The 27,310-nt window shown below is 32.8% G+C and overlaps 1 protein-coding gene across 3 annotated transcripts in view; it reads right to left on the reverse strand.

Moving 5' to 3' along the window:
• The window catches only part of TAX1BP1 (Tax1 binding protein 1), a 79,717-nt gene that overhangs the window by 27,446 nt on the left and 24,961 nt on the right, over positions 1-27,310 (reverse strand). For 2 of the 3 annotated variants that reach the window (XM_072964770.1, XM_015237282.3), the window contains exons 6-11: positions 13,738-13,886; positions 13,563-13,653; positions 6,493-6,678; positions 1,902-2,126; positions 1,252-1,398; positions 775-898 (exon numbers count right to left, since the gene is read on the reverse strand). In XM_072964770.1, the coding sequence (XP_072820871.1) occupies positions 775-898; positions 1,252-1,398; positions 1,902-2,126; positions 6,493-6,678; positions 13,563-13,653; positions 13,738-13,886 (922 nt within the window). The remainder of the gene's footprint in view (positions 1-774; positions 899-1,251; positions 1,399-1,901; positions 2,127-6,492; positions 6,679-13,562; positions 13,654-13,737; positions 13,887-27,310) is intronic. The other variant, XM_015237284.3, reaches the window with a different exon arrangement.

The raw sequence follows: 27,310 nt of genomic DNA on the forward strand, positions 1-27,310 counted from the left end.
AAAATAGAAGGCAGGATCCTGTTCTACACAGCTGAATCTAAATTTAATAGTATAGGAAATTTACAATACATTCTAAAAGTCAAAACACCAATTACCCCAAACACTACACAATTACACTTTTATATACTCTAGTATTTACTTTCACTATTGTCAAATCTTTAATAACATAAGGTGAAAAAAGACATTAGGACAAGTGAAAACCTAGAGTTAATTCAAATTTTTATATTGTTCATGTATTCACTATGTCTCTCTAATCTGTTCTGTTAGTTAATAAACTAATAAAAAATGTAACTTATCCACCAACAGGTACACTAATGAGGAAAGTACCCCCAAAGCAGTCAAAAAAAAAAAAAAAAGAGAGAAACATGAGTAGAACTAAAGAGATTTATAAGTTTTCCCCCACAGAACTGTACAATTAAAGTGCCATAAATGGTTTAAAATTCCAGATTTAGTGGAATATTAATTAAAAATCCAATTCTTGGCTCCTGTCCTATAGCCCAAATGCTATAAGCATTTGCACTTACAAACACCAGCTTATTTAATTAACACTCATAAACATGCTCACAAAGATAAATACTAGTTCACTCTCACATCTTGTATATTCACTACACGCGTGACTTATTTTTACACCCTTATCTTCCCTTTGCCTCAATTCCTCACTTTCAAGGATTTTTATAAGCTCCCTAAAATTCTTACACAGGGAACAGACAGTGTAAATGAGTATACATACTTTCAGGGAGGACATTTTATACAAAAAGTCTAAAAGGCTTCTACCTGCAGAAGCTGATGGCTTTACATCTACAGTAGAGGCAGCAGTAGCTGGGTCTGTGTTTATTGAGGCATCGTTCACTTTCTGCTGACTTCCAATTTTCTTGGTCAAGACACAATTGTTATTAGCCTGTTCAAAACGTTAACAATCAATTGTTAAATAAGTTACATTGCTTTCCTTCAGTTAATTGTGTATCATATAAATAAATCCTGAAAAGTCCACAAAGCTGCTGTTATCTTAAAGGCCAAATACTAAAGTTACACAGATCACTTTACTAACTTACCAAAATGTTACAAAAGAGAACATTTCTCCAGCAAATAAAAATTCCAGATTTTTACAAAATTATCACTACAATATTAGGCCAATAATGTGAAATCAAGCTGAGAGAAATTATATTCAAAGTGCAGGATATTATAAATTTGATTTGCAGACAAAAATATTCATAAAGATTATTTTACTATGTTGAATTCAATTATACTTACTGATTGGTCTGAAAGTTTATTTATTTGTTTTTGGAGCCTCTGGCATTCCTTGAATTTTTCTTTATAATGATCTGCTGCCATCTGAAGACGAAGTTTCAGATCTTCAACTTCTCTTCTTAACTCATGTTCCAGTGTATCAGTCTTTTCCTAAGAGTTAAAACACTTCCTCTAAGAGAAGATAAAGATCTCCTATCTCATAATATAGTAGTAAATCCCAACTTAATTTTCACTTTTTTCTTCTGGCTCTTAATTTTTTATTTGTTTTGGAGTTTTGGCAACAGAGTCACATTAGCTCTCCTAATAAATCCAGCTTTATATTCTTAGGACTAAGTGTTCATTAAAATAATCTATCTCCTGAGAAGTATTACCCTGTTAAATAACCATAGTATCTTTTTATGCAGCTACTAAATAAAAAATTGCAAACAAAGCAATATATCCCTGACATCAGAAAGTTTAATTAACAGCAGTTTTTCTTAAAGCTTGTATTAACTTCAACCCAAGAAGCTACAAGAACTGAAAAACATGAATGGAAATTTAAAATTCTGTGATCAGGAATCTCACCTGACTTATTTTAACATAACTCATTCTCTTTCATGAGCTTATAAGTGAGTTTTTGACAAAAATGGAGATTCAAAATTAACACACTTTACCTGGTCTTTTTTCACAGCACTTAGTTTAAGTTCTGCCACTGCATCAGCTAACTGCTTTTTTACTTTCTCATTTTCCAAGCGTACAGTATGTAGATCTGCCATCGTTTTATCCCGCACATTTACAGCATCACTAAGTTCTTTAGCCAGAAAGGCAGCTTCTTGCCGAGTTGCCTGAACCTGTTCCTCTGCTTTACGAAGTTGCTCCTTTAAAAAAAATGTATCTTCCTGAAGAAAGGCAGATATATTTGTAATTAAACTATTCAAGTAAAAAACAGAAGCAGAAACAATTTTTACTATTTCAATAGATCTAAAAATTTTAATTAAATACTGCTTTTCTATTCATGATTTAGATTAAGCATGTAAGTCTACAAAAATTTAAGATGTGACTTTGTTTTACAGACCCCATGTAACAAACCTGTGCAGCAGGTATCACTATTATCACTTTATACCTGAGGAAACTGAAGTATAGGAAGTCAGGCAACATACCCTATGCTTAAAGTTTTAGCTAAGAAGAAACTAGAGTAGAAGCTCCTGTCTCCCACAATCTCTCCAGCTGGAATTACTGACTTCATTTATTATGATAGCCAATAACAGTAATTGTAATTCTTCGTAACTCCAAAAATTTTGCTTTAAAAAAAAGTTTCCTACTATCTAACCTAAAATATGTCCAATATAATATTAATATACCATTATATATCGTTATGACAACACAGCAGATTTAGAACTTTGCTCTAAAAGCAAAATATGAACATGCAAATAACAAGATGAGGCCCTAGGAAAATGAAAATTAGAATCTCTTACCAAACCTAAAAGTATCTTTAAAAAGTTTAATAAGTTGTCATGATAAAATTATTTCCTTTAATATTAATCAGACATTATGAGCTCAATAAATCTATTCAATATTCTTATTTTTATCTATATACTAAAAATAATGTAAACTCAGAAAAAGTGCAACCCATTCTTGGTTTTTAAATTGTTAGCTCCTTAGAAGGAAATGTAAATGATTATCTATGTAATGTTGGGGTGAAGAAAATTTTTGTAACTATAACATTAACAGATCTAATATATAAATGTTATCAGCTTCTATATATCAGAAGAGAAAAGGCAAAAAAAAAAGAAAATTATTTGTAATATATTCAAAAAAGGTATAATACTGACATAAATATCTTTTCTAAAAAAAAAGAAAAAACTTCAAATCAAAAAACCGTAACAACAAAAAAACCTGAAGAAAATCATGAACATGAAATTTCTTTAAAAGAAACAGCTATTACGCATAGAAAAAATATTCAACTCATCAACAATTAAAGAAGTTAAAACAAATACCATTCATCTTCTTTCAAACTGACAGACTGAAAAACAGTAATACTTTAATATTTGTATGGTTTGGGAAAACTGCCACATTTACAAACCTGTGGGCTCATATAATCAGTTAACCAATGGTATAATCTTTCTCATCAGATTTTTGAAACATTCATCAACACCTTTAAAAAGCACATGGTTTTTGATCTATCAATTTTATTTTCAGGAATTACTAAGAAAATTATTAAACAGTATGGACACAGGTTTAACTCTGCAGATATCTAGTAAAATATTAAGATTATGAAAAATTAGAAATGCCTAACAATGAGAATTTACTATAAATAAACTACGATATAACCTCCACACAATGGAGGTCTAATGCAGCCATAACTAGCAGTAGTATATGCCAAATACTGTTGGTATATTAATTTTTTTGAAAGGCAATTTGAAAATAACCACAAAATTTAATCATTCAATCTAGCAATTGCACTGTGAGGAATTTATTCTACAAGTTTATACATATACCTAGATATCTGTACAAAAATGTTTACTGAATCATGTTTATAATACCTAAGGATTATTCACAACTAAAAACAAGTACATACTACATAGCTGTTAAATAAAAAGTGAGCTACTACAAAGCTGTTCTACTGAATGAGGAAGATCTGGTAATGTGCACTCATACTGTAAGACGTCCAGACATTTCACATAAATCTTAACATTTTTGTAATACTATATATATTCTTTTTAATATAAATACTATTTTCACATTCACAGATTTCTAGAAAAATTTAAAATTCTGTAATGATTTATCTGGGAAATGATAAGGGTTACTTTTACCTTGTACCCTTATGAACTATTTGAATTGCTTTGTAAGCATGATTTTGTATTGTTTTTATAATTTTTTAAAAAGTTTTAACAATTAGGAGTCATTTTCCCCAGTTATTCTTTACCTATTTTTTTCCACACAGAAGACCTGCTTAAGTAGCATCTTACTAAATAATAATCAAATATACTTTTCACCTTCCCAACTACAATCTGCTACATTAAATACTCTGAAAGTAACTTGTGTCTTAATCATCAGTTCTAAGTATCACACATGCCTGATGTTTTAGGTATTAATTAACTATATCTGAGTGTATTTAATAGAAAACTACTGAAAACCACGTAATACTCTATCCATAAAAGTTAATGAATAAATTAAGATAAATCTACACCATGCAGTATTATACAGCCATTTAAAAAATTAGGAAGATCTCTATAAACTGACATGGAATGACTTCCACTCTATATATTGTTCAAAGAAAAAACACAAAGTGAAAAGGAGAATGTAATATGGTACTTTTCTTAAAAAGAGGGTAGAAAAGGATGTATGTACACCCACACATGAACCAACCTTTTATCTGCAAAAACAAACATAAGAAGAATAAACTGGAAACTAATGAAAATGTTTACCTATGGGTACAGGTAAAAACCCAGTTTTAAGGGAAGAGACACCAGAGTACATTTTTTTTATATAATTTTGACTTTTGAATGATGTAACTGTTTTACATATTCAAAACATAAAATTAAAGGAAAAGGTTAGAATAAAAATAAATCTTAAAACTATATGTAAATAAAAAACTGAACTATTTTACAAATTCGCAACATTATGTATGTTAAAAAAATTCAAGTAACTTTTGAACATGGTACTCTGTACATCCTTAGTGAAATATATTCTAAGAAAAAAGAGCTGGAAAGATGTTAATTTTATTTAGTGCAAGTATTGTTGGAAGTGCCAGTGACATAATAATTCTGAAACTACCGGTGTATATAACTGGTTAGAAAACAAATAAATATAACATTTTAGAAACAAGGGTTCTCACACTGCGAGAAGACAGATATAAATATGGAATGGAGGAAGGTAAGGAAGAACCCTAGGAGGTACTGGATTTGAACTGGAGGCATCAATATAAAGACTGAAAATGGCTGTCCAAGTAAAGTACAAAGTAACAACAGGATCTAGTTCTTGGTTTCAAAATACCATTCGGTAATTAAAAAAATCAGGGTTCTCTGGAGGTGTGGGGCAGAACCTAAAACTGTAATATACTGATGTACCACAAAACAAGGAAGTATTCAAAGCATCAGGGGGACGTATCAGAAAGCAGGTTTGAGAAGGTTCTCCCCTCGGTAAATAAAAGGACAATTTGGGTATGAAAAAGAATAACGATGTGTAATGTACAATGTACTGAACAAAAAAAGAATTGCTGAATCTACAGTGGTATTAAAAAAAGGGAGAGGGCAACAAGGAAACTCCTTTTATAAAAGAATACCTACTAACAAATATAAAAGGAATAATAGAATTTCTTAAATCATCATTTTGCAATCATTAATGTATTTTCTGTTGGTGCGGGTAAGGATCATCAAGGGATTAAAAATACAGGGTCAAATAGTATTGGGAAATACGATGTTTACACGATCTCGAAGTATAATCCCACAGATTACTTAATAATCACAAAGACGGAAAGGCACCAATATAATGGAGACACAGGTAGATATAACTTTAAACAAATGATTAAACCTAACATCATCAAGAATGAAACTGACATTATATGATTTTTGATGTGACTGCAACAAAGTGTATAAAACATCATCTATGCCTTTTCTTGCCAAAAATGTTTGACCTGAATCTAGTCATGAGGACAATAAACAAATACAATAAATAAATCTTGTTTATTGAACATTCTCTCAGACAAGCCTGAATTATTCAAAAATATCAGTATCACGGAAAGCCAAAAAGTATAGGTACACTGTTCTAGATTAGAGAAGATCAAGAATAATCATTAATGTGTGATCTCTGACTACCTTACATCAATAAATTTTAAAGGTTATATAAAAATATATGTTGGACAATTTGGATATAAAGCTATATATAAGCATGGATATTATCATATCAATATAGAATTTCTTCGGTGTCATAACTGCATTATGGTTATACAGAAGAATGTACTTGTTGATAGGGGAGACATGCTAAAGTATTCATGGTGAAATGTCATAATGCCTACAAATGACTTTCAAATGGCTCAGGAGAAAGGGGGGCACATATAAATGGGGGAGATAAAGATGGCAAAATATTTAAGGATATATATGTACTCATTGTTCAGTCCTTCTAACTCTTCTGTTCGAATTTTGAACTTTTTCAAAAAAAAAAAAAAACAAGTAAAAGAGGGAAGGGAAGAGTAAAAATAAAACCACCATACTATAATAGAGGTATGTTTTACAATCTTCAAAGACATATAGCAAAAGTACTTACCTTACTTGAGGTTGTAAGCAAGAAAGCCCTCTGCAGATTCTCCTTTTCAGCCAAACAGAACTGCAGTCTACTAATCTCTTCTTTGAAATGGGTAATCATGCTTTCTTTGTTCCCATCTAAATTCTTTAAAGTCTGGACCTCTGACACAAGCTTGGTATTTTCTATTTCTGTATTCTTCAAATGTACCTGAAACAGTGAAAATGTCAAGAATATTCTAACTCCATAACCTAAATTAATCAAAGTTTAAAATATTACTATTTCTCTCTAACCCAAATATGATCAAGGGAAGACTCACTAGGCTAGGAGTCAGAAGACCCAAATTTTGCCAAATGACTAGCTAAGTATGTGGAAGCAGAACACAGCTTTTCTGAGGGTTTTTTGTTGTTGTTGTTGTTTTAGTTTTCCATAGAGGTTAATTCTAAAGTCTAACATTACCTGATCTCTAAAGTCTTTTCCTTTGATGATTTTCAAAATCAGTTCTCTTTAAAACTACAAGTATATTTGTTTGTTCTTTGGGGGAAACATTATGTTACAAGTATATTCAGATATAAAGGTATGACCAGATTCTGGAAAACTAAAGGAATACATTCAAGAACAACACCTTAAGCAATTCAATTTTTTTCAATTTTTTCTTGTGGAAAACGTACTATGTAGTTTACCTCTTGTGTGCCTAAAAATATATTTGTTGATTAATTAACCCAACTATATTGATTTTTCCCAGGAACTTTGGCTGCTTTGTTCATAAGATACAAACCAAATTCCATAACTGAAATTATAAAGAGTACAAATATCTGGTTTCCACTATAAAGAGTATCTTGCTTTCGTTGAGAGCACCAGAGAGGCATGGAGGTGGTACAGCTCAGTGGTAGAATGTGTGCTTAGCATGCATGATGTCCTGGGTTCAATCCCCAATACTGCCATTAAAAATAAATACATAATTGTCTCCCCTGACCCCTAAAAAGTTTTAATTTAAAAAAAAAAAGCAACAGAGAGAAATGAATTAACATACTTCTTGCACTTTACTCTTTAAATGTATGGAATGCTGAAGACTAATTCCTGTTCACAAAGATAGACTATAGCTCCAGATACTCTAAAAGTATCAGACCAAGACCTTCGCAGCATCACTTTAAAACCATTACCTGATTATCATAATCATCGGCTCATGAAAGCATGTCTTTTTTTTTTTTTACCAATCCCTCTAAGTTCTGATAGGGCAGGGACAGGTCACATGATCCAACAGGGGTTAGAGGGGAGAGACAAAAGAAACTCTCCAGTTATGCATGTGAACAATTTGGAAGGTAAACTATGTATCTGAGATTAACAGCATAGTAGGTCTTATTATATTCAGAAGTGGAATCTTCTTGTCAAAAAGAAAACAGAACAAAAATGCCTAAGGAAGAATTTTACTTCCAATTTTTGGGGTACACGCACACAAATGGAATACTGTTCAGGACACTGGGAGGTTGGAAGAGAGTGTATTCAAATGAAAATTTCAATGTCACTTTGATCCCAACTGCTAATGCTTATAGAAAACAGGAAATATAGCACACTGTAAAAGAATAAATCCTCAAAACATCTCTTTTGTTCACTTCCCTCCTTCCAAGTCTTTTGCAAAGGACTTGTCATTCAGGTGTACAACAGAGACACTGAAAATCTTGGCAGAAAATAAGAAAAAACAAGAGATAACATAAGGAATAAATAATTCAGAGCAATTAAAGAAAAAATAAATTCTGGATTTACCCAAAAATGTGTTTGTCAACCTTCTATAAAACACTCAAAGTACCGTTCTCATGATAGAAGAGAGAAAAGAAAGGCATGGTGGAAAGGTGACAGCATCAGGGATCAGTTCTCCTCTTTCCAAAATAAATCATCTTAGTTAGCAATACACCTCCGCGCATCAATGGTTTACTCAGGAACTTCTTAAACCCTTCCTGATACTAACTAGGATAACTTTAGAGTTCATTTTATTTATTACTGAATTAAAATGATTGAAGATATATAGAAATTCTCTTTACCTTATTATCTCCCACTGTGTTAACAGAGAAACAACATGGAAAGCACTTAATTATCCACAGAAAATAATGCCCAGGTCTTTTCCTGGCACAAAACTGAAATGTTCTCATTGAAATTCATAGTAACATTAAATAAAAATTATTACAGATGCCAAATTTTCACTTAGTAAAAAAATGCTTTATAACTCAGAAAAAAAACTGCATTTTGATCATTCTGTAAATGAAATTGATAGAGAATTCTCAGATTACATCAATGCAGATGTAGGAAACAGCCTTTTAAAGTTTACACACTGTTTCACCCTTTAAAAAAAAAATCGCATTTGCCAGTAGTCTGCAAAACATTGTATCCAACTGCATCAATTCTTTCTCTATACATCCGTTATTATTTTCCTTTTTCACAAAATCTTGTTCAAAAACCAAACATTATCTTTGGCACTTTTTCTTAAAGAGTCAAATCATAAAATCATCCACCAGGAAGTATTTTTATTCCTGTTCTGGCTGACACACACACACACACACACACACACACTCATGCTCTGAGGACGGCTATTCCAAGAAACAGAATGAGTATAACCCATGGCATGCAAAATGTTTCTATCTGTATTCTGCTCTGAGATACACAGTGGATTCAATTTTTTTTTAACTTTAAAGGTAATTTTAAATATAGAAAATTTCAAATCATTAAAAAAAAATTAACCACTCCCCTCAAAAGAAGGAAATTACTGTAGCTTTGTGGTAAAGTTGGAAATAAGGGAGCATGCTACCCTCAGCTTTGTTTTTCTCAAAATTGTTTTGGCTATTCAGAGTCTTTTGTGGTTCTATAGTTTATAAAATTATTTGTTCTAGTTTTGTGAAAAATGCCTTTGAAATTTTGATAGGGATGCACTGAATCTGTAGATGCCTTGGGTAGTATGGTCATTTTAACAATGCTGACTCTTTCAATCTATGAGCACAGTATCTTTTTTTTTTTTTAATTATAGCTGACTTACAATGTGTTAGTTTCTGGTACAGCACAGGTGCACAGCACATCTTTCCATTTGTATCATCTTCAATTCCATTCATCAGTGTCTTATAGTTTTCTTAGTACAAGTCTTTTATTAGATTTATCGTGAGGTATTTTACTCTTTTTGATTGTAAATGGGGTTGTTTTCTTCCTGCCTCAGCCTCCCAAGTAACTGGGACTACAGGTGCACGCCACCGCGCCCAGCTGTTTTAATTTCTCTGACAGTTCGTTGTTAGCATACAGAAATGCAATAGATTTCTGTGTATTAATCCTGTATCATGCAACTTTACCAAATTCATTGATGAGTTCTAATAGTTTTTTGGTGGCATCTTTAGGATTTTCTGTATGTAGTGTCATGATCTGCAAACAGTGACAGTTTACTACTTCCTTTCCAATTTGGATTCCTTTTCTTTTCTTTTTCTTGTCTGACTGCTGTGGCAAGGACTTCCAATACTATGTTGAATAAAAGTGTTGAGAGTGGGCATCCTTTGTCTAGTTTCTGTTCTTAGAGGAAGTACTTTCAAGCTTTTCACCATTAAGTATGATGTTATTAGCTGTGTGCTTGTCATATACGGCTTTTATTATGTTGAGGTACTTTCCCTCTATATTCACTTTGTTGGGAGGTTTCATCACATTTCACAACATTTCACAAATGTTGATTTTTGTCAAAAGCTTTTTCTATACTTTTGAGATGATCACGTAATTTCTATTCATTGATTTGTTAAAACAGTGTATCACATTAACTATGCTTTGTATACTACAAAGCTACAGTAATCAAAACAGTATACTACTGTATAAAAACAGATACATGTATCAATGGAACAGAGTAAGAGAGTCCAGAAATGAACCCACACTTGTATAAGCAATTTATCTATGACAAAGAAGGCAAAAACACTACAATGGGAAAAAGACAACCTCTTCAATAAGTGGTGTTGGGAAAACTGGACAGCTACATGCAAAAGAATCAAACTAAACTATTTACTCATACCATACACAAAAATAAACTCAAAATGGATTAAAGACTTAGATGCAAAATCTAAAACCATAAAACTTCTAGAAGAAAACATAGGCAGTATGCTTTTTGACATTAGTCTTAGCAATTTATCTTTTTGGATATGTCTCCTCAGGCAAGGGAATCAAAAGCAAAAATAAAACAAATGATGACAACAAAAAAAAAGTGACAATGAATATATATGTTCATGGATAACTGAAAAATTGTGCTCTACACTGGAATTTGACACAACATTGTAAAATGACTATTACTCAATAAAAACGTTAAAAAAAAAATGGTACTACATCACACTAGAAAGCTTTTGCCCAGAAAATGAAACTATCAACAAAATGAAAAGGCCACCTACTGAACGGGAGAAGATATTTGCAAATGATATATCAACCAACAAGGGGCCAATATCCAAAATACACAAAGAACCCATGCAATTCAACATCAAAAAAACAAACTCAAGTAAAAAATGGGCAGAGAACCTGAACAGACTTTTCTCTAAAGAATCTATACAGATGGCCAACAGGCAAATGAGAAGATGCTCAACATCACCAAACATCAGGGAAATGCAAATCAAATATCACCTCAATGAGATATCACCTCACACCTGTCAGAATGGCTATTATCAGAAGCACAACATACAAGTGTTGCCAAGAAATGCTGAGAAAAGGAAACCCTCGTGTGGTGATGTAGGAATGTAAATTGGTGCAGCCACTAAGGAAAACACTATAGAATTCCTTAAAAAGTTAAAAACAGAACTACCATATGATCTAGGAATCCCACTCTCGGGTATTTACCTGAAGGAAACAAACACTAATTTGAGAAGATATGTGCACCCCTATGTTCATTGAAGCATTATCTACAATAGCCAGGATATGGAAGCAACCTAAATAAATGCCCATCAATAGATGAACAGATAAAGATGTGGTGTGTAAATGTAGACACACACATACATACACACACACACAGAGAATATTACTCAGTCATAAGAAAAGAAAAATCTTGCCATTTGTGACAATATGGATGGACCTAAGTGAAATAAGTCAGAGAAGGACAAATACTGTATTTCACTTATACGTGGAACCTAAAACATGAAACAGATGAACAAATACGAAAAAGAAACAGAGTCATAGATAAACAGAACAAACAAGTGGTTGCCAAAGCAGAGGAAAGTTGGGGGGATGAGAGAACAGTTAAGGAAGATTAAGAGGTACAAATTTCCAGTTACAAAATAAAATGAGTCATGGGTATGAAATGTACAGTGTGGAGAATACAGTCAATAATTATGTAGTATCTTTGTACGGTGACAGGTGGTAACTAGACTATCATGGTGATCATTTTGAAATGTATAGAAATATCAAATTACTATGTTGTGCACTAAGAACTAAACAGAGTTGTATGTAGGTCAATTATATTTCAAAAACCAACTCATGAAAAAAGAGATCAGATTTGTCGATACCTGAGGCAAGGGGTGGCGGGGCGGGGGGGAATTGGATAAAAGAAGTCGAAAGGTAGAAACTTCCAGTTACAAGATAAGTAAGTACTAGGGATGTAATGTACCACATGGTTACTATAATTAACATTGCTGTAGGCTATACATGAAAGTTACTAAGAAAGTAAATCCTAAGAGTTCTCATCATAAGGAAAAAAATTTGTCCTTTTATTTCGTATCTATATGGGGTGATGGATGTTCACTAAACTTTCTGTGCTAATCATTTGCTGATATACATAAGTCAAATCATTATGCTGCACACCATAAACTTATACAGTGCTATATGTCAATTATATCTCAATAAAACTGGAAGGAAACAGAAGTGATCCTGAGGACAGATTTGGAATTTCACACTTGGGTCCCCAAGATGATATCTATCTTATCAATTGATATAAATAAATGAATAGCTGTTTTTAAAAAAGGAGAAGAAAAAACACACTGGGAATACAATAAATTATATTCTAATTTCTTGGTGCAAATTGTGACTCTCAAATAGCAAATATATGCAGTTGTATGTTTTATCTTTAATATACATTATAATATATAAATGAGTGTTGTCCTTTTCTAATCTACTAAAGAGAATGAATCTATCCAAATAATACTTATTTAACTCAGAATGTTCTTGAAATTCCTTATCTGGAACTGCCTTGAGAAACAGCTTATAAGCCACCTAAGTAAGTCCCAAGATGCATCTACAACATTACTGACAATCAAAGATCACCACTCTATTTCAGGGTCATTTAAAAAGGAAAGAAAAACTTTAAAAGGTGAAGATATGTCAACAGTCAGAATCTTTTTTAAAATGACAGTCTCTGAAGATTAATCCAAGTCAATCTCTAGAATATAATCATCACTGTAATAAATCAATGCTCTTCCTAACGTTTATATACTCCTAAACGGGAAAATAATTTGTTACATAAATTCTAAAGATGGGCATGTTGTCATCATTAAAACTCTTTGCTTATCATACATTACCTGCTAAGTATCTAAAACACCAGCAATGAAATTCCCTGAAAACAAAGTCTTAGGGAGTATACACAACAAGGTAGTTTTCAAACATGTCCTCAAACCTTTAATATGTCCCCAAAACCTCTGATACTCCTCTCCTAAAGGAGTGGAACCTAATTCCTTTCTCCTTGAGTGTCAGCTGGACCAAGTAACTTGCTTCTAATGAATAAGATAAAGAGGCTTCAATGTACAACTTTGGAGAGTAGGTCATAAAATGCATTGACTTCCTCCGTGTTCTCTCTCATATAGTTTACTTCGAGGGAAGTTGGCTGCCACGCTGTGAGGACATCCAAGCAGCACTGAAGAGGCCACACTCCTAGAAACTGAAGGGTCTCCTGCCAAAAGTCATGTGAGTGAGCCACTGTGACAGCAGATTGTCCAGTTCACATTGAGCCTTTAACTGATTGCAGCCCTTGACAACATCCTAACAACTACACAAGAGACCCCGAATCAGAACTACGCAGCTAAGCTTCTCCCAAATTCCTGACCACTAAGTTTTGAGGTAATATATTATACAGCAGTAGGTAACTAATAAAAGTGGAAATAATAAATTACCTTATAAAGTTCCTTCTCATCCTTTTCTGTCTTCATTTGACATTCTAGTTGTTCTCTTTCATATTGTGCCTTCCTGAGTTTGTCCTTCAGACTGAGTTAAAGTCAAATAACATTAATACAAACAAAAACAACTTTTTTAAAACGTGAAGATACTTTTCAAAAGCATCAGAAATACCTGTCTAATTCAGTTTCTTTTTCAATTGCTTTGTGTGTCACTGACACAATATCTTCCTCAAGCTGGAGAGCTTTGGATGTAGCATCATTGTATCTCTTTTTAAATTCTTCATTTTCCATTTTTAAACCTTGTGAGACTTCAATAAGACCCTTAAAAATAAAATATTTTGAGAAATATAGAAACATAATTAGAAAGACAAATTTGTTTATCTTTAAGAATTCTATGTATTCTTAAAGTTTTAATCCCACATTTGTCCCCTCCACAGTTTTTAAGACTAAAAACTAAACCTGAAATTGTGAACGTGTAAAACACTCCATTTGTTGATTTCACTAACTTCTCCACCAGAGGGCAGGCAACAAAAGTGAAGAAAAAAAGTTTAAAATTAGTCACTTTTGTTTTCCACATCTCACATTCTAATGTTACTCCAGTGACAAAACAGGTTTCATGATACTAACCAAGGGTTAACACCCACTTCCAGCATAGATCATAACTGATAATTATACCAAAGCACTAAGTTAAGATATATGCCTAAAGCAATGTTCCTAATGCTCCTGCCGCTGTGACTCAAAGGCCTGAACAAATATTCAAAGACATTAAAATGAATATAAAAAAGGTAGTAAATGTCCTAGTTTCATTTTAAAATATTCTACATTAAGCAGGTAAAAAATTTTTATCATATCAATTAAAACAATTACATAACTTAGGAGAACTTGATCAAGCCTCTCCCTGAACTTGTTTTATAATCTGTAAAATGGAGATAATAAGGCCTTTTCGGACTAATTTATAAAATTATGAGAATTTAATGTACCAGTGCATTTGGAGGTTTCCACACAGTTTTGGAAAACTACACATCAAAAGAATCGATAAATTAAGACACTGCTTTCATTAAAAAAGTTTTTAATTTCCCACTAATAAAAGTACTACCCATCAACCCAATAACGAAAACTAAAGAAAATCACCATTTTGACAACTTATATTATATCAAATACTATAAAGTATTTATAAGCCACTTTGATTTTCATAAAGTAACAGCCAAATTTTTTACATACAGGTAGAATATCATTTTATATATCTTGCTATAATATGAAAATCACTATGTTGCATCTATACTTTATTAAGATTGTTACAACAGTGGTCAAATACACTCTATTGGTTTTATCTTTGCTCAAAACAACTGTTTGCCTTACTGAATTTGCAACATAAACCTAAGATTGTTATATAAAATTAAATACTTTTCTGATTTCAATGCTACAATACCAAAGAAAGCAGATATTTATTCCCTTTGCTATAACTGTCACTATCCTAAGACACTTTAAAATTTGACACATTTTCAGTATTTGTCTTGCTGATTTATAAACAGAGCCAGAGAGATTTCTAGTTTTACTTTATTTTTACCAAATGCTCACTCTTTTGGCACTGTGAATAGGCAACAGATTTAATCCAGGTAGTTCTTCCTAGGAAAAAGATCAGATTGCTCAGAGGCAAAACTATTCCTGATTCTGTAATTAATGAAGTTCTACAGTGGATAAATAGCATTCTGGAAAAAAAAAAGTATAGGACAAGAACAAGAAAAGAGTCATAAGCAAGTAAATGCAAAACATAAATTAAGCACTTTATGAGTCAGTTAACTCTACAGTGAGTCACAAATTAATTCTAACTATAACTTGAGAGTCTGAGAATCTTTTTCTGATACCAGTAAAAAACACCTGATAGCTTCTCAGCATCCAAGCGCCCTGCAAAAGGCATTAAAAACTGAAGTGGGGATTATTCTTCAAGTCTCCAGCGCTCACATCTGAGGGAAGCATAAGCATCTTCAATGTGGCTAAATCTTACTTAGCATGAAAATGACATTAAAGCCCTTAGTGTACATATAAATAATTAAAACCATGGTTTCTTTAAAAACAATTTTTTTTAAAAGTAAAATCTACAACACAGTCTTTGAAAAACACTCGAAATTTGGGATAAACATTCATTTGGTCAGTATCTGCAAATTATGTCCAAAAGGTGCCATAATTCTAATACCAAAACAGAGAAAAACTTGGAGATAAGTAAGTCTGCTACACTGTACACCAAGATAAGAACAGTAACAAAAATGAGGGCAAAAGGAGATAAAGAGATTAGGGCATTTCAGATTCATGCAGCAGACTTCTCCCCCTCCTGAACTGAAGGATCATGCCAACCCACTATTACCATTCCCCCAAATCATAACTCTCAAATATGAACAACCAGATAAAAAGACTGTGAATCACTTATCTATGTGGCTAAACTTGCACTAAAAATATCTACAGTAAAAACACATTTTTTCCTGTGTTAAAAAAAAAGACAGCACAACCACTCAAAACCTATGGGACACAGCAAAGGCAGTGCTAAGAGGGAAGTTTATAGCGATACAGGCCTTCCTCAAAAAAGAAGAACAATCTCAAATAAACAAGTTAACCCACCACCTGAATCAATTAGAAAAAGAACAACAAAAAGCCCCAAAAAGCAGCAGAAGGAAGGAAATAATAAAGATCAGAGAGGAATTAAATACAATAGAGATTAACAAGACCATAGAAAAAATCAACCAAACCAAAAGCTGGTTTTTTGAAAAAGTAAATAAAATCGACAAACCTCTGGCCAAACTCACAAAGAAGAAAAAAGAGAGAGCACAAATTAGCAAAATAAGAAAGGAAAATGGAGAAATTACAACAAACCAAATAGAAATACAGAAGATCATACGAGAATATTATGAAAAACTGTATGGAACCAAACTGGATAACCTAGAGGAGATAGACAAGTTTCTGGAAACATACTGTCCACCAAAACTGAATCAAGAAGAAACTGAATACTTGAACAATCCGATCACTAGAAAGGAAATAGAAAAAGCAATTAAAAACCTCCCTACAAATAAAAGTCCAGGACCGGACGGCTTCACCGGGGAATTCTACCAAACATACAAAGAAGAACTCATACCAGTCCTTCTCAAACTCTTCCAGACGACTGAAAAGGAGGGAATACTCCCAAACTCATTCTATGAAGCCACCATCACCCTGATACCAAAACCAGGCAAAGACACTACAAAAAAAGAGAATTATAGGCCAATATCACTGATGAACATAGACGCCAAAATCCTCACCAAAATTTTAGCAAATAGAATCCAACAACACATAAAAAAGATTATACATCATGACCAAGTGGGGTTCATCCCAGGGACACAAGGCTGGTTCAACATACGCAAATCAATCAATGTAATACATCACATCAACAAGAGAAAGGACAAAAACCACATGATCATCTCAATTGATGCAGAAAAAGCATTTGATAAAATTCAACACCCATTTATGATAAAAACTCTCACCAAAGTGGGTATAGAGGGAACATATCTCAACATAATAAAAGCTATATATGACAAACCTACAGCCAGCATAGTTCTCAACGGTGAAAAACTCAAAAGCTTCCCACTAAAATCTGAGACAAGACAAGGATGCCCACTATTACCACTCCTATTCAACATAGTCCTGGAAGTCCTAGCCACAGCAATCAGGCAAGAGAAAGAAATAAAAGGGATCCAAATTGGAAAAGAAGAGGTAAAAGTGTCATTATATGCTGATGACATGTTACTATATATAGAAAACCCTAAAAGGTCCACACAAAAGCTACTAGAGCTGATTGAAGAATTCAGCAAGGTAGCAGGTTACAAAATTAATGTTCAAAAATCAGTTGCATTTCTTTACACTAACGATAAATCAACAGAAAAAGAAAGTAAAGAAATAATCCCCTTTAAAATAGCACCCAAAGTAATAAAATATCTGGGAATAAATCTAACCAAGGAGGTGAAAGAATTATACACAGAAAACTATAAACCATTGATGAAGGAAATTAAAGAAGACTTTAAAAAATGGAAAGATATTCCATGCTCTTGGATTGGAAGAATCAATATTGTTAAAATGGTCACAATGCCCAAGGCAATCTACAGATTTAATGCAATCCCTATCTAATTACCCAGGACATATTTCACAGAACTAGAACAAATCATAATAAAATTTATATGGAACCATCAAAGACCTAGAATTGCTAAAGCATTACTGAAGAGAAAGAAAGAGGCTGGAGGAATAACTCTCCCAGACTTCAGACAGTACTATAGAGCTACAGTCATCAAGACAGCATGGTATTGGTACCAAAACAGACATATGGACCAATGGAACAGAATAGAGAGCCCAGAAATGAACCCACAAACCTTTGGTCAACTCATCTTCGACAAAGGACGCAAGAATATACAATGGAATAAAGACAGTCTCTTCAGCAAATGGTGTTGGGAAAACTGGACAGCAGCATGTAAAACAATGAAGCTAGAACACTCCCTTACACCATATACAAAAATCAACTCAAAATGGATTAAAGACTTAAACATAAGACAAGATACAATAAACCTCCTAGAGGAAAACATAGGCAAAACATTATCTGACATACATTTCAAAAATTTTCTCCTAGAAGAAATAAAAGCAAGAATAAACAAATGGGACCTAATGAAACTTACAAGCTTCTGCAGAGCAAAGGAAACCAGAAATAAAACAAGAAGAAAACCTACGGAATGGGAGAAAATTTTTGCAAGTGAAACCGACAAAGGCTTGATCTCCAAAATATATAAGCAGCTCATACGACTCAATAAGAAAAAAATAAACAACCCAATCCAAAAATGGGCAGAAGACCTAAACAAGCAATTCTCCAAAGAAGACATACAAATGATCAAAAAACACATGAAAAAATGTTCAATATCACTAATTATCAGAGAAATGCAAATCAAAACTACAATGAGGTATCACCTCACACCAGTCAGAATGGCCGTCATTCAAAAATCCACAAATGACAAATGCTGGAGAGGCTGTGGAGAAAGGGGAACCCTCCTACACTGTTGGTGGGAATGCAGTTTGGTGCAGCCACTATGGAAAACAGTGTGGAGATTCCTCAAAAGACTAGGAATAGACTTACCATATGACCCAGGAATCCCACTCCTGGGCTTGTATCCAGAAGGAACCCTACTTCAGGATGACACCTGCACCCCAATGTTCATAGCAGCACTATTTACAATAGCCAAACATGGAAACAGCCTAAATGTCCATCAACAGGTGACTGGATAAAGAAGAAGTGGTATATTTATACAATGGAATACTACTCAGCCATAAAAACGACAACATAATGCCATTTGCAGCAACATGGATGCTCCTAGAGAATGTCATTCTAAGTGAAGTAAGCCAGAAAGAGAAAGAAAAATACCATATGAGATCGCTCATATGTGGAATCTAAAAAACAAAAACAAACAAACAAAAACAAAGCATAAATACAGGACAGAAATAGACTCATGGACAGAGAATACAGACTTGTGGTTACCAGGGGGGTAGAGGGTGGGAAGGGATAGACTGGGATTTCAAAATTGTAGAATAGATAAACAGGATTACACTGTATAGCACAGGGAAATATACACAAAATGTTATGATAAATCACAGAGAAAAAAATGTGACAATGAGTGTTTATATGTCCATGAGTGACTGAAAAATTGTGCTGAACACTGGAATTTGACACAACATTGTAAAATGATTATAAATCAAATTTTAAAAATGTTAAAAAAAAAAAAAGACAAAATTAACTCCGACAACAAATGTGAGGAAATCAGACACAATATCACTGACAACTATCTGGAAAAAAGTATGGTATTCTGGATTCAAATGAATACAACAGTAAAATTTAGGAAATTAGTATCTGACTACTCTAAATATCAAATTATCAGCAAAAGGATTATTATTTATGAAAACTGGTAGACGTTAAATCTTACTCAATTGATGTAACCTGGCTTTTCTCACTCTTCTTGAAAATCAACTAAAATACCAAGCTACATAGATAGCTACAGAGAATACATATTTTCTCTAGTTTCGAGAAATACACCAGACAAAAAGATAACTGACAACAATGTACAATAATAAACTATCTTCATGGCATTAAAATAATGAGCTAAAAGGTGAAATAAGTAATAATTAGGTAATTAAGTTTCATTAACACCGCTCCCATAAAAACAACCTGTTTCACAGTTAGGTTTGGTTTTTCTTGGGGGGGGGGACTAACCTGACAGAAATAACTAATAACTTATTTAAGCATATTTCAATTTATAGTATTTTAGATCTCTGAATCTAAACATCTTTAAAGATCAAATATGCATACAACCTCTTCAGTAACAAACTTCAAATTTATCTGAAGAAACTCTTGTACTTGTATTCAAACAACAAAAGCAAAAAATTCACTAAGAAAATTTCCACAAAAAATACTGTGCATGTTCCAAGAGAGCAAAGTTTAAATACGATAAAACATAACGAGGGCTACTTCTACTATCAAAACTCTGCTATGAGAAAATACACTTAAATTCTACCGTTTTAAGAAAATACCAGATCCAAAGGGTTAAAATTTTTGGTTGGAGCAGAAAAAGGAGAGGGAAGAAAGGCTACAACTATATCTACAAATATCTAAACATTTCCTGAGCATGTATACATTCCAGACAAGCAATTTTTAATTTTAATGCAATTTCCATATAACATTTTTCAAGAGGCAGAGAACAAGAAAAAAAATTTAGGACAGTAGTTTTACTTATATTAAGTTGCTTTTTTAATTAAAATGGAATGATTTATGTATATTTTGTTATAATGATCTATGTTTCACGTGGATATGCAAGATATGTTACACCAGATCAATGTAACAGAAAAGAGAACACAGAAACAAATCCATGCATATGTTTGTTCAATTTACAACAAAGGAACCAAGAATATACAACGATATAAAAGAATAACCTCTTAAACAAATGGTGCTGGGAAAACTGGACAGTCACATGTAAAAGAATGGAACTAGACCACTATTTTACATAGACCATACACAAAAAAATCTACTCAAAATGGATTAAAGACTTAAATTTCAGACCAGAACCCATAGAACTCCTAGAAGAGAACACAGAGGGTAAGCTACTTGACATCAATCTTGGCAACGAATTTTTGAATTTGACACCAAAAGCAAAAATAAACAAGCAGGACTAAATCAAACTAAAAAGCTTCTGCACAGCAAAGGAAACCACCAACAAAATGAAGAAGCAACCTTCGAAACTTGAGAAAATACCTGCAAATCAAGTATTTGGTAAGGGCTTAGTATCCAGTTATACTTAAAGAATTCACACAACTCAATAGCCAAAAAACAAAACAGGAAAAACAAACAAACAAACAAACAAAAACCCCCACCTAATCCAATAAAAAAAATTGGCAGAGGAACCGAAGAGGTATTTTTCCAAAGACAACATACAAATGGCCAACAGGACATGAAAAAGTGCTTAATATCACTAATCATCATGGAAACACAAATCAAAATCACAATGAATATCAGCTCACCTATCAGAATGGCTGTCATCAAAAAAAACAAGCGATAACAAAATATTGGTGAAGATGCAGAGAAAAGGAATTTCCACCCTTGTGCACTGTTGGTGGAAATGTAAACTGGTGCAGGCATTTGCAGGCACTATGGAAAACAATACGGAAATAAAACTACCATACGATCAACAATCCCATCTCCGGGTGTGTATCCAAAGGAAATGAAAACAGGACATGGAAGAGATTTACCTGCACTCCATGTTCACTGCAGCATATTCACAACAGTCAGGATACAGAAACAACCTACATGTCTATCAATGGGTGAACGTATAAAGAAGATGTGGTACATAAATACAACAGAGTATCAATCAGCCATGAGAAAGAAGAAAATCCTGCCATTTGCAACAATGTGGACAAGACTTTGAGAACATTATGTTATGAGAAATATGCCAAAGACAAATACTGCATGGTATCTACTCATAAGTAGAACCTAAACAAAAAGTCAAACTCAGAAAAAGTAGGTGCCAGAGGATGGGGGAAAAAAGGGAGAGATTGGTAAAAGGATACAAAGTTTAGCTAGAAGATGAATAAAGTCTGAGGATCTAATGTATAACATGGTGACTACAGTTAACAACACAATATTGTGTAAATGAAATGTGCTAAAAGAGTAGAATTTAAATGTTCTCATATACACAAAAAAAGGATAAATATATAGTTGAAGGCTGTGTTAATTAACCAGATAAGAGGAATCCTTTCACAATATATATGTATTCAAATCTTCAAGATGTACATTTTAAATATCTTACAATTTTGTCAATTATAACTGAAATTGAATGGAAAATACTCAATGATACAAGTCTTATGAAACAAACTATAAAAAATGCTCCATCTTATACTTCTCTATTAATCTATACAAAGATTATGAGCTAGTTCAAAGTATATAAAAAACTAGTATTTTAGAACAAAATGAATTGCTGAAACTATTACTTAGCAAATCAGGATAAAATGAAAGTAATTGGCTTTAAGAATCTTATTGTTAAAAAAATATGTTATAACCATCACTTTATGCGTTAAAATTAAGCATTTATGTCTTTTTGTCTCAATGAAAACTAGTAAAAGAGAATTAGAAATTAGATATCCTAACTTCGAAACTGGTTTTCAGCAATTCCATGTATTATAAGCAATTGGGAAAACTCCATGTATTAAGCAGTTTAAATGCCTTAAACTACCTCTGTCGAAAACCAGGTATCCAATGCAAAGCTAAAGAAAGCCAAAAATATAAAGATAGTTGAAGAGGTCCACACTATGGTGGCCAGAGCCACCATAATGAGAGGTCTTTCAAAACCTGTTCTCTCACTCCTATACCTGTAACTCCCTAACGCCTGGTAATGTCTCAGGGTACCCCACCTAGTTTGTGAAACTTAAGAACCATAACAATATGAATACATACAACAATTCATAACATGCACCTCATATTGTTTAGGCAATATTGTTTTAGCATTCTCAAAACTAAAACTTAAGCTAAATTTTCAAAAAGGATGTAGTTTAAAAATATTTTAAAGTACATCTTAAATTATCAATATTCAAATTAAGAATATGATTTTATGAAAAACATTAAATTCATAGTTTAGGCTCCAAAAACTTACAAACTAGTTTAAACTAATGAGAAAACAGGATCACAGTTCTATCTGAAAAACAAGATTAAGTATCATTGGTTCCCTGTATCTCAGTTTTCAATCCTCTAATTTCAAATACATATCTAGCACTCCAAAACAAAAACAAGAATACAATAAACATATAAACTGCTAATTTTTACATAAGTTTAATAAATGTAGAAGTTGGAGTTTTTAAAAAACACTAACCAATACAATGAAATATTATCTGACATTGAAAAGAATGAAATACCGACACATACTACAATATAAGAATCTTGAAAACATTATGCTAATTGAAAGCCAGTCACAAAAGGCCACGTATTATTCCAACTGTATGCAATGTCCAAAATACATAAATCCATAGAAACAAAAATTTAGATTAGTAGTTGCCTGGGACTGGTGGGGAGGGAAATGGAAAGTGACCACAAATACGTACAAGGTTTCTTTTGGGGATGATGGAAATGTTGTAAAATTGGGTTATGGTAATGGCTGCACAATTCTGTAAATATAATAAAAACCACTGGATTGTATACTTTGAAGTGATGAACTTTGGGGTATGTAAATTACACCCCAACAAAGCTATTTTTTAAAAAGATCAATTAGATAAGCCCTCAGAGGTAGGTATAATAGTGTCATTAAGAACACTGGTATAGGATAGAGAGTGATTAACAGCACTGGTTGGAACCAGACCTCCTGCCTGTACCACTTATAAACTATTCAATAACAGGCAAGTTAAGTAACCTACATTTCACAGGATAAAGTGAATTAATATATGCAAAAACACTCAGAATAGCACCTGGCTTACATTAAGTATTATAGGAGTTACTCTTTATTAGTCAGCCTTTTACAAGAGAGAAAGTTGAACTAGGTCTTTGAAGCTGAATTTGAAATGAATGTTAAAATCATCCCTAATGAAAATAGTTGTTTCAAATCTAGGGTGTACATGAATAATGGAGCATATATATTACATTAAAATAATCTAAGGGAAATACAAAATGTAATTTATAACTCAATTTATAAATATTATTTGGTTTCAGTTTTAATCTACTTTGTAATCTTATCTTATACCTCAAAAAGCCAAACTTAAATATGATTAAATGCATACTTTTTTTGGTATATATATATATATATATATATATATATATATATATATACACACACACACACTTTTTTTTTATTGAAGTATAGTCAGTTTACAATGTTGTGTCAATTCCTGGTGTATAGCACAATGCTTCAGTCATACATGAACATACATATATTTGTTTTCATATTCTTTTTGGAAAGATATTGAATATAGTTCCCTGTGCTATACAGTAGAAACTTGTTTATTGATTTTATATATAGTAGTTATTATCTGCAAATCTCGAACTCCTAATTTATCCCTTCCCATCCACTTCCCCACCAGTAACCGTAAGTTTGTTTTCTACGTCTGTGAGTCTGTTTCTGTTCTGTAAGTAAGTTCATTTGTCTTTTTTTTTTTTCTCAGATTCCACATGTAAGTGATATCATATGGTATTTTTCTTTCTCTTTCTGGCTTATTTCACTTAGAATGACAATTCCCAGGTCCATCCATGTTGCTGTAAATGGTATTATTTTATTGTTTTTTTTAAGGTTGAGTAGTATTCCACTGTATAAAACAGACCACAACTTCTTTATCCAGTCATCTGTCAGCGGACATTTAGGTTGTTTCCTCATCTTGGCTATTGTAAACAGTGCTGCTGTGAACACTGGGGTGCATGTATCTTTCTGAATTAAGGTTCCCTCTGGAAATGCCCAGGAGTGGTATCACTGGATCACATGTTAAGTCTATTTTTAGTCTTTTGAGGAATCTTCATACTGTTTTCCATAACGGTTACACCAAACTACATTCCCATCAACAGTGTAAGAGGGTTCCTTTTCTCCACATAAATGCATACTTGTACTAATCAGTTTTCATCATCTTAATTTATCCAATTCTTTTAATTCACAAAATAAGAGTGCTCTTTTTAGTAGCATTCTGCAATGAGAAAAGTCAATGTTTACAAAAGATGAAAGATTTTATTTATAAATATTGAATTATAAACATTTAATTATTTTAGTATTTGTCAAGTATTGAATGGGTAATAAGCTAAGGCCTTATTTTACAAAATAATGAAAATACAATAAATTTCTTCTACCATGAAGAAACTGAAGGCCTCTACTGATCATTCCTAGTATACTATTATAAAATTTTAAATGAAATTGTAGATGATTTATCTTAATAGTCCTTCAGATATTCAGCAGTTTATATACTCATACCCTAGAGAGAAGCCCTTTAGAACTATAATACTGATTTTTAGAATTCACACCATGGAATGGATTTTAAACAGGTGCCAAGAAATGTCATGGATTTTATAAGCCACCCAACTAACACAAGTTTGAAAGTTCCTGAGCTGTTCTAGCTCAGGACCAGCAGGCCTGTTTGATTAAGATAGACGCTATAATTTTGGGAGTAAAAAGCAAATTCACAAACTAGAAGCCCCATGACTAGCAACAAGGAGGAACTCTCTCCTGGCAAGCATATTATTTTAGCCCCAGAACTAAGCAACCATCAAAATACAACTCAGAATTTATTTCTTTTTTAGAATTTTTTTTTTTACATAATGCAAATACTACTTTTAAAATCTGGGGGAAATCCTGCCAATTCCTATTCCTCCTGGATGGATGACACTATCCATTATTTCAGTTCTGCCTTGATGATTCTCTGGTCCATCATTATGAAACATACCATAGAACAGTAGCAGCTACTTAAAATTAGTGAGAATCTACTATGTAACAAATATCATTCTAGGTCCTTCTATCACCATTTTCTATCATACAACATATAAGAATCACTTCCATGTACTTCATCTTCCCAGAGAGCATATTCGAATGGAAGAATATAGCAAGAAGTCCCTTTCAAGATTAGTTACTGTCACCAAGATTTGTAACTTGCCATAAAAACTTCCAAAGACCTCTTCTGAGTATCACAGCTACAATCTCCTACAAATTTTACTTCATTAATCCCCTGATCTCAATCTACCACTTTCCAACCAAAGTCCTCCATCAGAATAAGCTTTAGTCTTGTCTGTAGTGCTTAATTCCTTGTCACCCGGACAGTAGAGAGAAACTGAGACTGCTTAAATTTTAACTAATACTCGACTGGACCAGAAGAATGGCCTGATGTATGTGAGTAATTTCACACAGCTGAAGGCCTATGATTCTGCCATTCCTACTCTCCCAAACCATCCATTCTTCCCTTGGATTTCAAGCTGATCAGAGCCGAATCTCAAAGCCTTTATTTCAGGGTATTCTTGATCTCACTGGCTAAGTACATGCTGTAAAGGACCATTTTCTTAAGTCCTCTTCTATCTCATTTTCACTCCTCTTGCTTATAATGAAGTTAAAGAAAAAAGACTGGCATTCTGCTTTGGAAAACTGTCAAATCCAGGTACGAATATCGAGAGAAATGTGTAAAGAATGGAAAGAAAGGGTAATAATTATACAAAGGATAGTGAGGGAGTTATAACAATTAAAAAATTTAGCTAAATGTTTTAATAGTCAAGGTAGACACATACAACGCAATTACAACATTTATAATTTAATATTTGGTACACATGCTTAAAAAGTTCAAATAAGAAAAGCAGTTCCTTCTACATTGTTGGTGAGAATGTAATTTGGCGCAGCCACTACAGGAAACAGTATGGAGATCCCTTAAAATACTAAAAACATATGATCCAGAAATCCTACTCTTGGGCATATACCCAAGGGAAACTCAAATTTGAAAAGATACATGCACCCCCAATGTTCACAACAGCACTATTTACAATAGCCAAGAAGCAATCTAGTTGTCCATTTTCAGATGACTGAATAAAAAAGTGTGTGTTCACACACACAGTGGAACACGACAGTCATAAAAAAGAATGAAATACTGCCATTTGCAGCAACATGGATGAACCTACAGATTATCGTATTAAGTGAAGTAAGTAAAAGACAAAGTGGAATCTTAAAAAATGACACAAATGAACCTATTTACAAAACAGAAACAGACTCACAGACATGGAAAACAAACTTATGGTTACCAAAGGGGGGGAGGGATAAATTAGGAATTTGGGATTAGCAGATACAAACCACTATATATAATAACAAGGTCCTACTGTATGGCACAGGGAACTATATTCAATAGCTTGTAATAACCTACAATAAAAAGAAAACAAAAAATATTTATGTACAACTGACTCACTGTGCTATACACCAGAAACTAACACAACACTGTAAATCAACCATGCTTCAATTAAAAATAAAAAAGTGGTTCCTTAACCAAAGAGAATATCCTACTCCTGCTGTAGGATACTCTTACTGCAGGATTCCAACTGTTCCTAAAAGTAAAACCGGGGGAATAACTGCATATTTTAAACTAAAAAGACTAATGGTAATAAGGACAGAAGACTTTACAGATGTTTATAAGATTTACAGTTGTACACACTGTTTGATACTGTGTTTACCCTTTAAGTCAAATAAGCAATCCTCAAACAAATGTAACAA

This window comes from Vicugna pacos, chromosome 7 (genome assembly GCF_048564905.1).
Source record: "Vicugna pacos chromosome 7, VicPac4, whole genome shotgun sequence".
NCBI classification, from domain to species: domain Eukaryota; kingdom Metazoa; phylum Chordata; class Mammalia; order Artiodactyla; family Camelidae; genus Vicugna; species Vicugna pacos.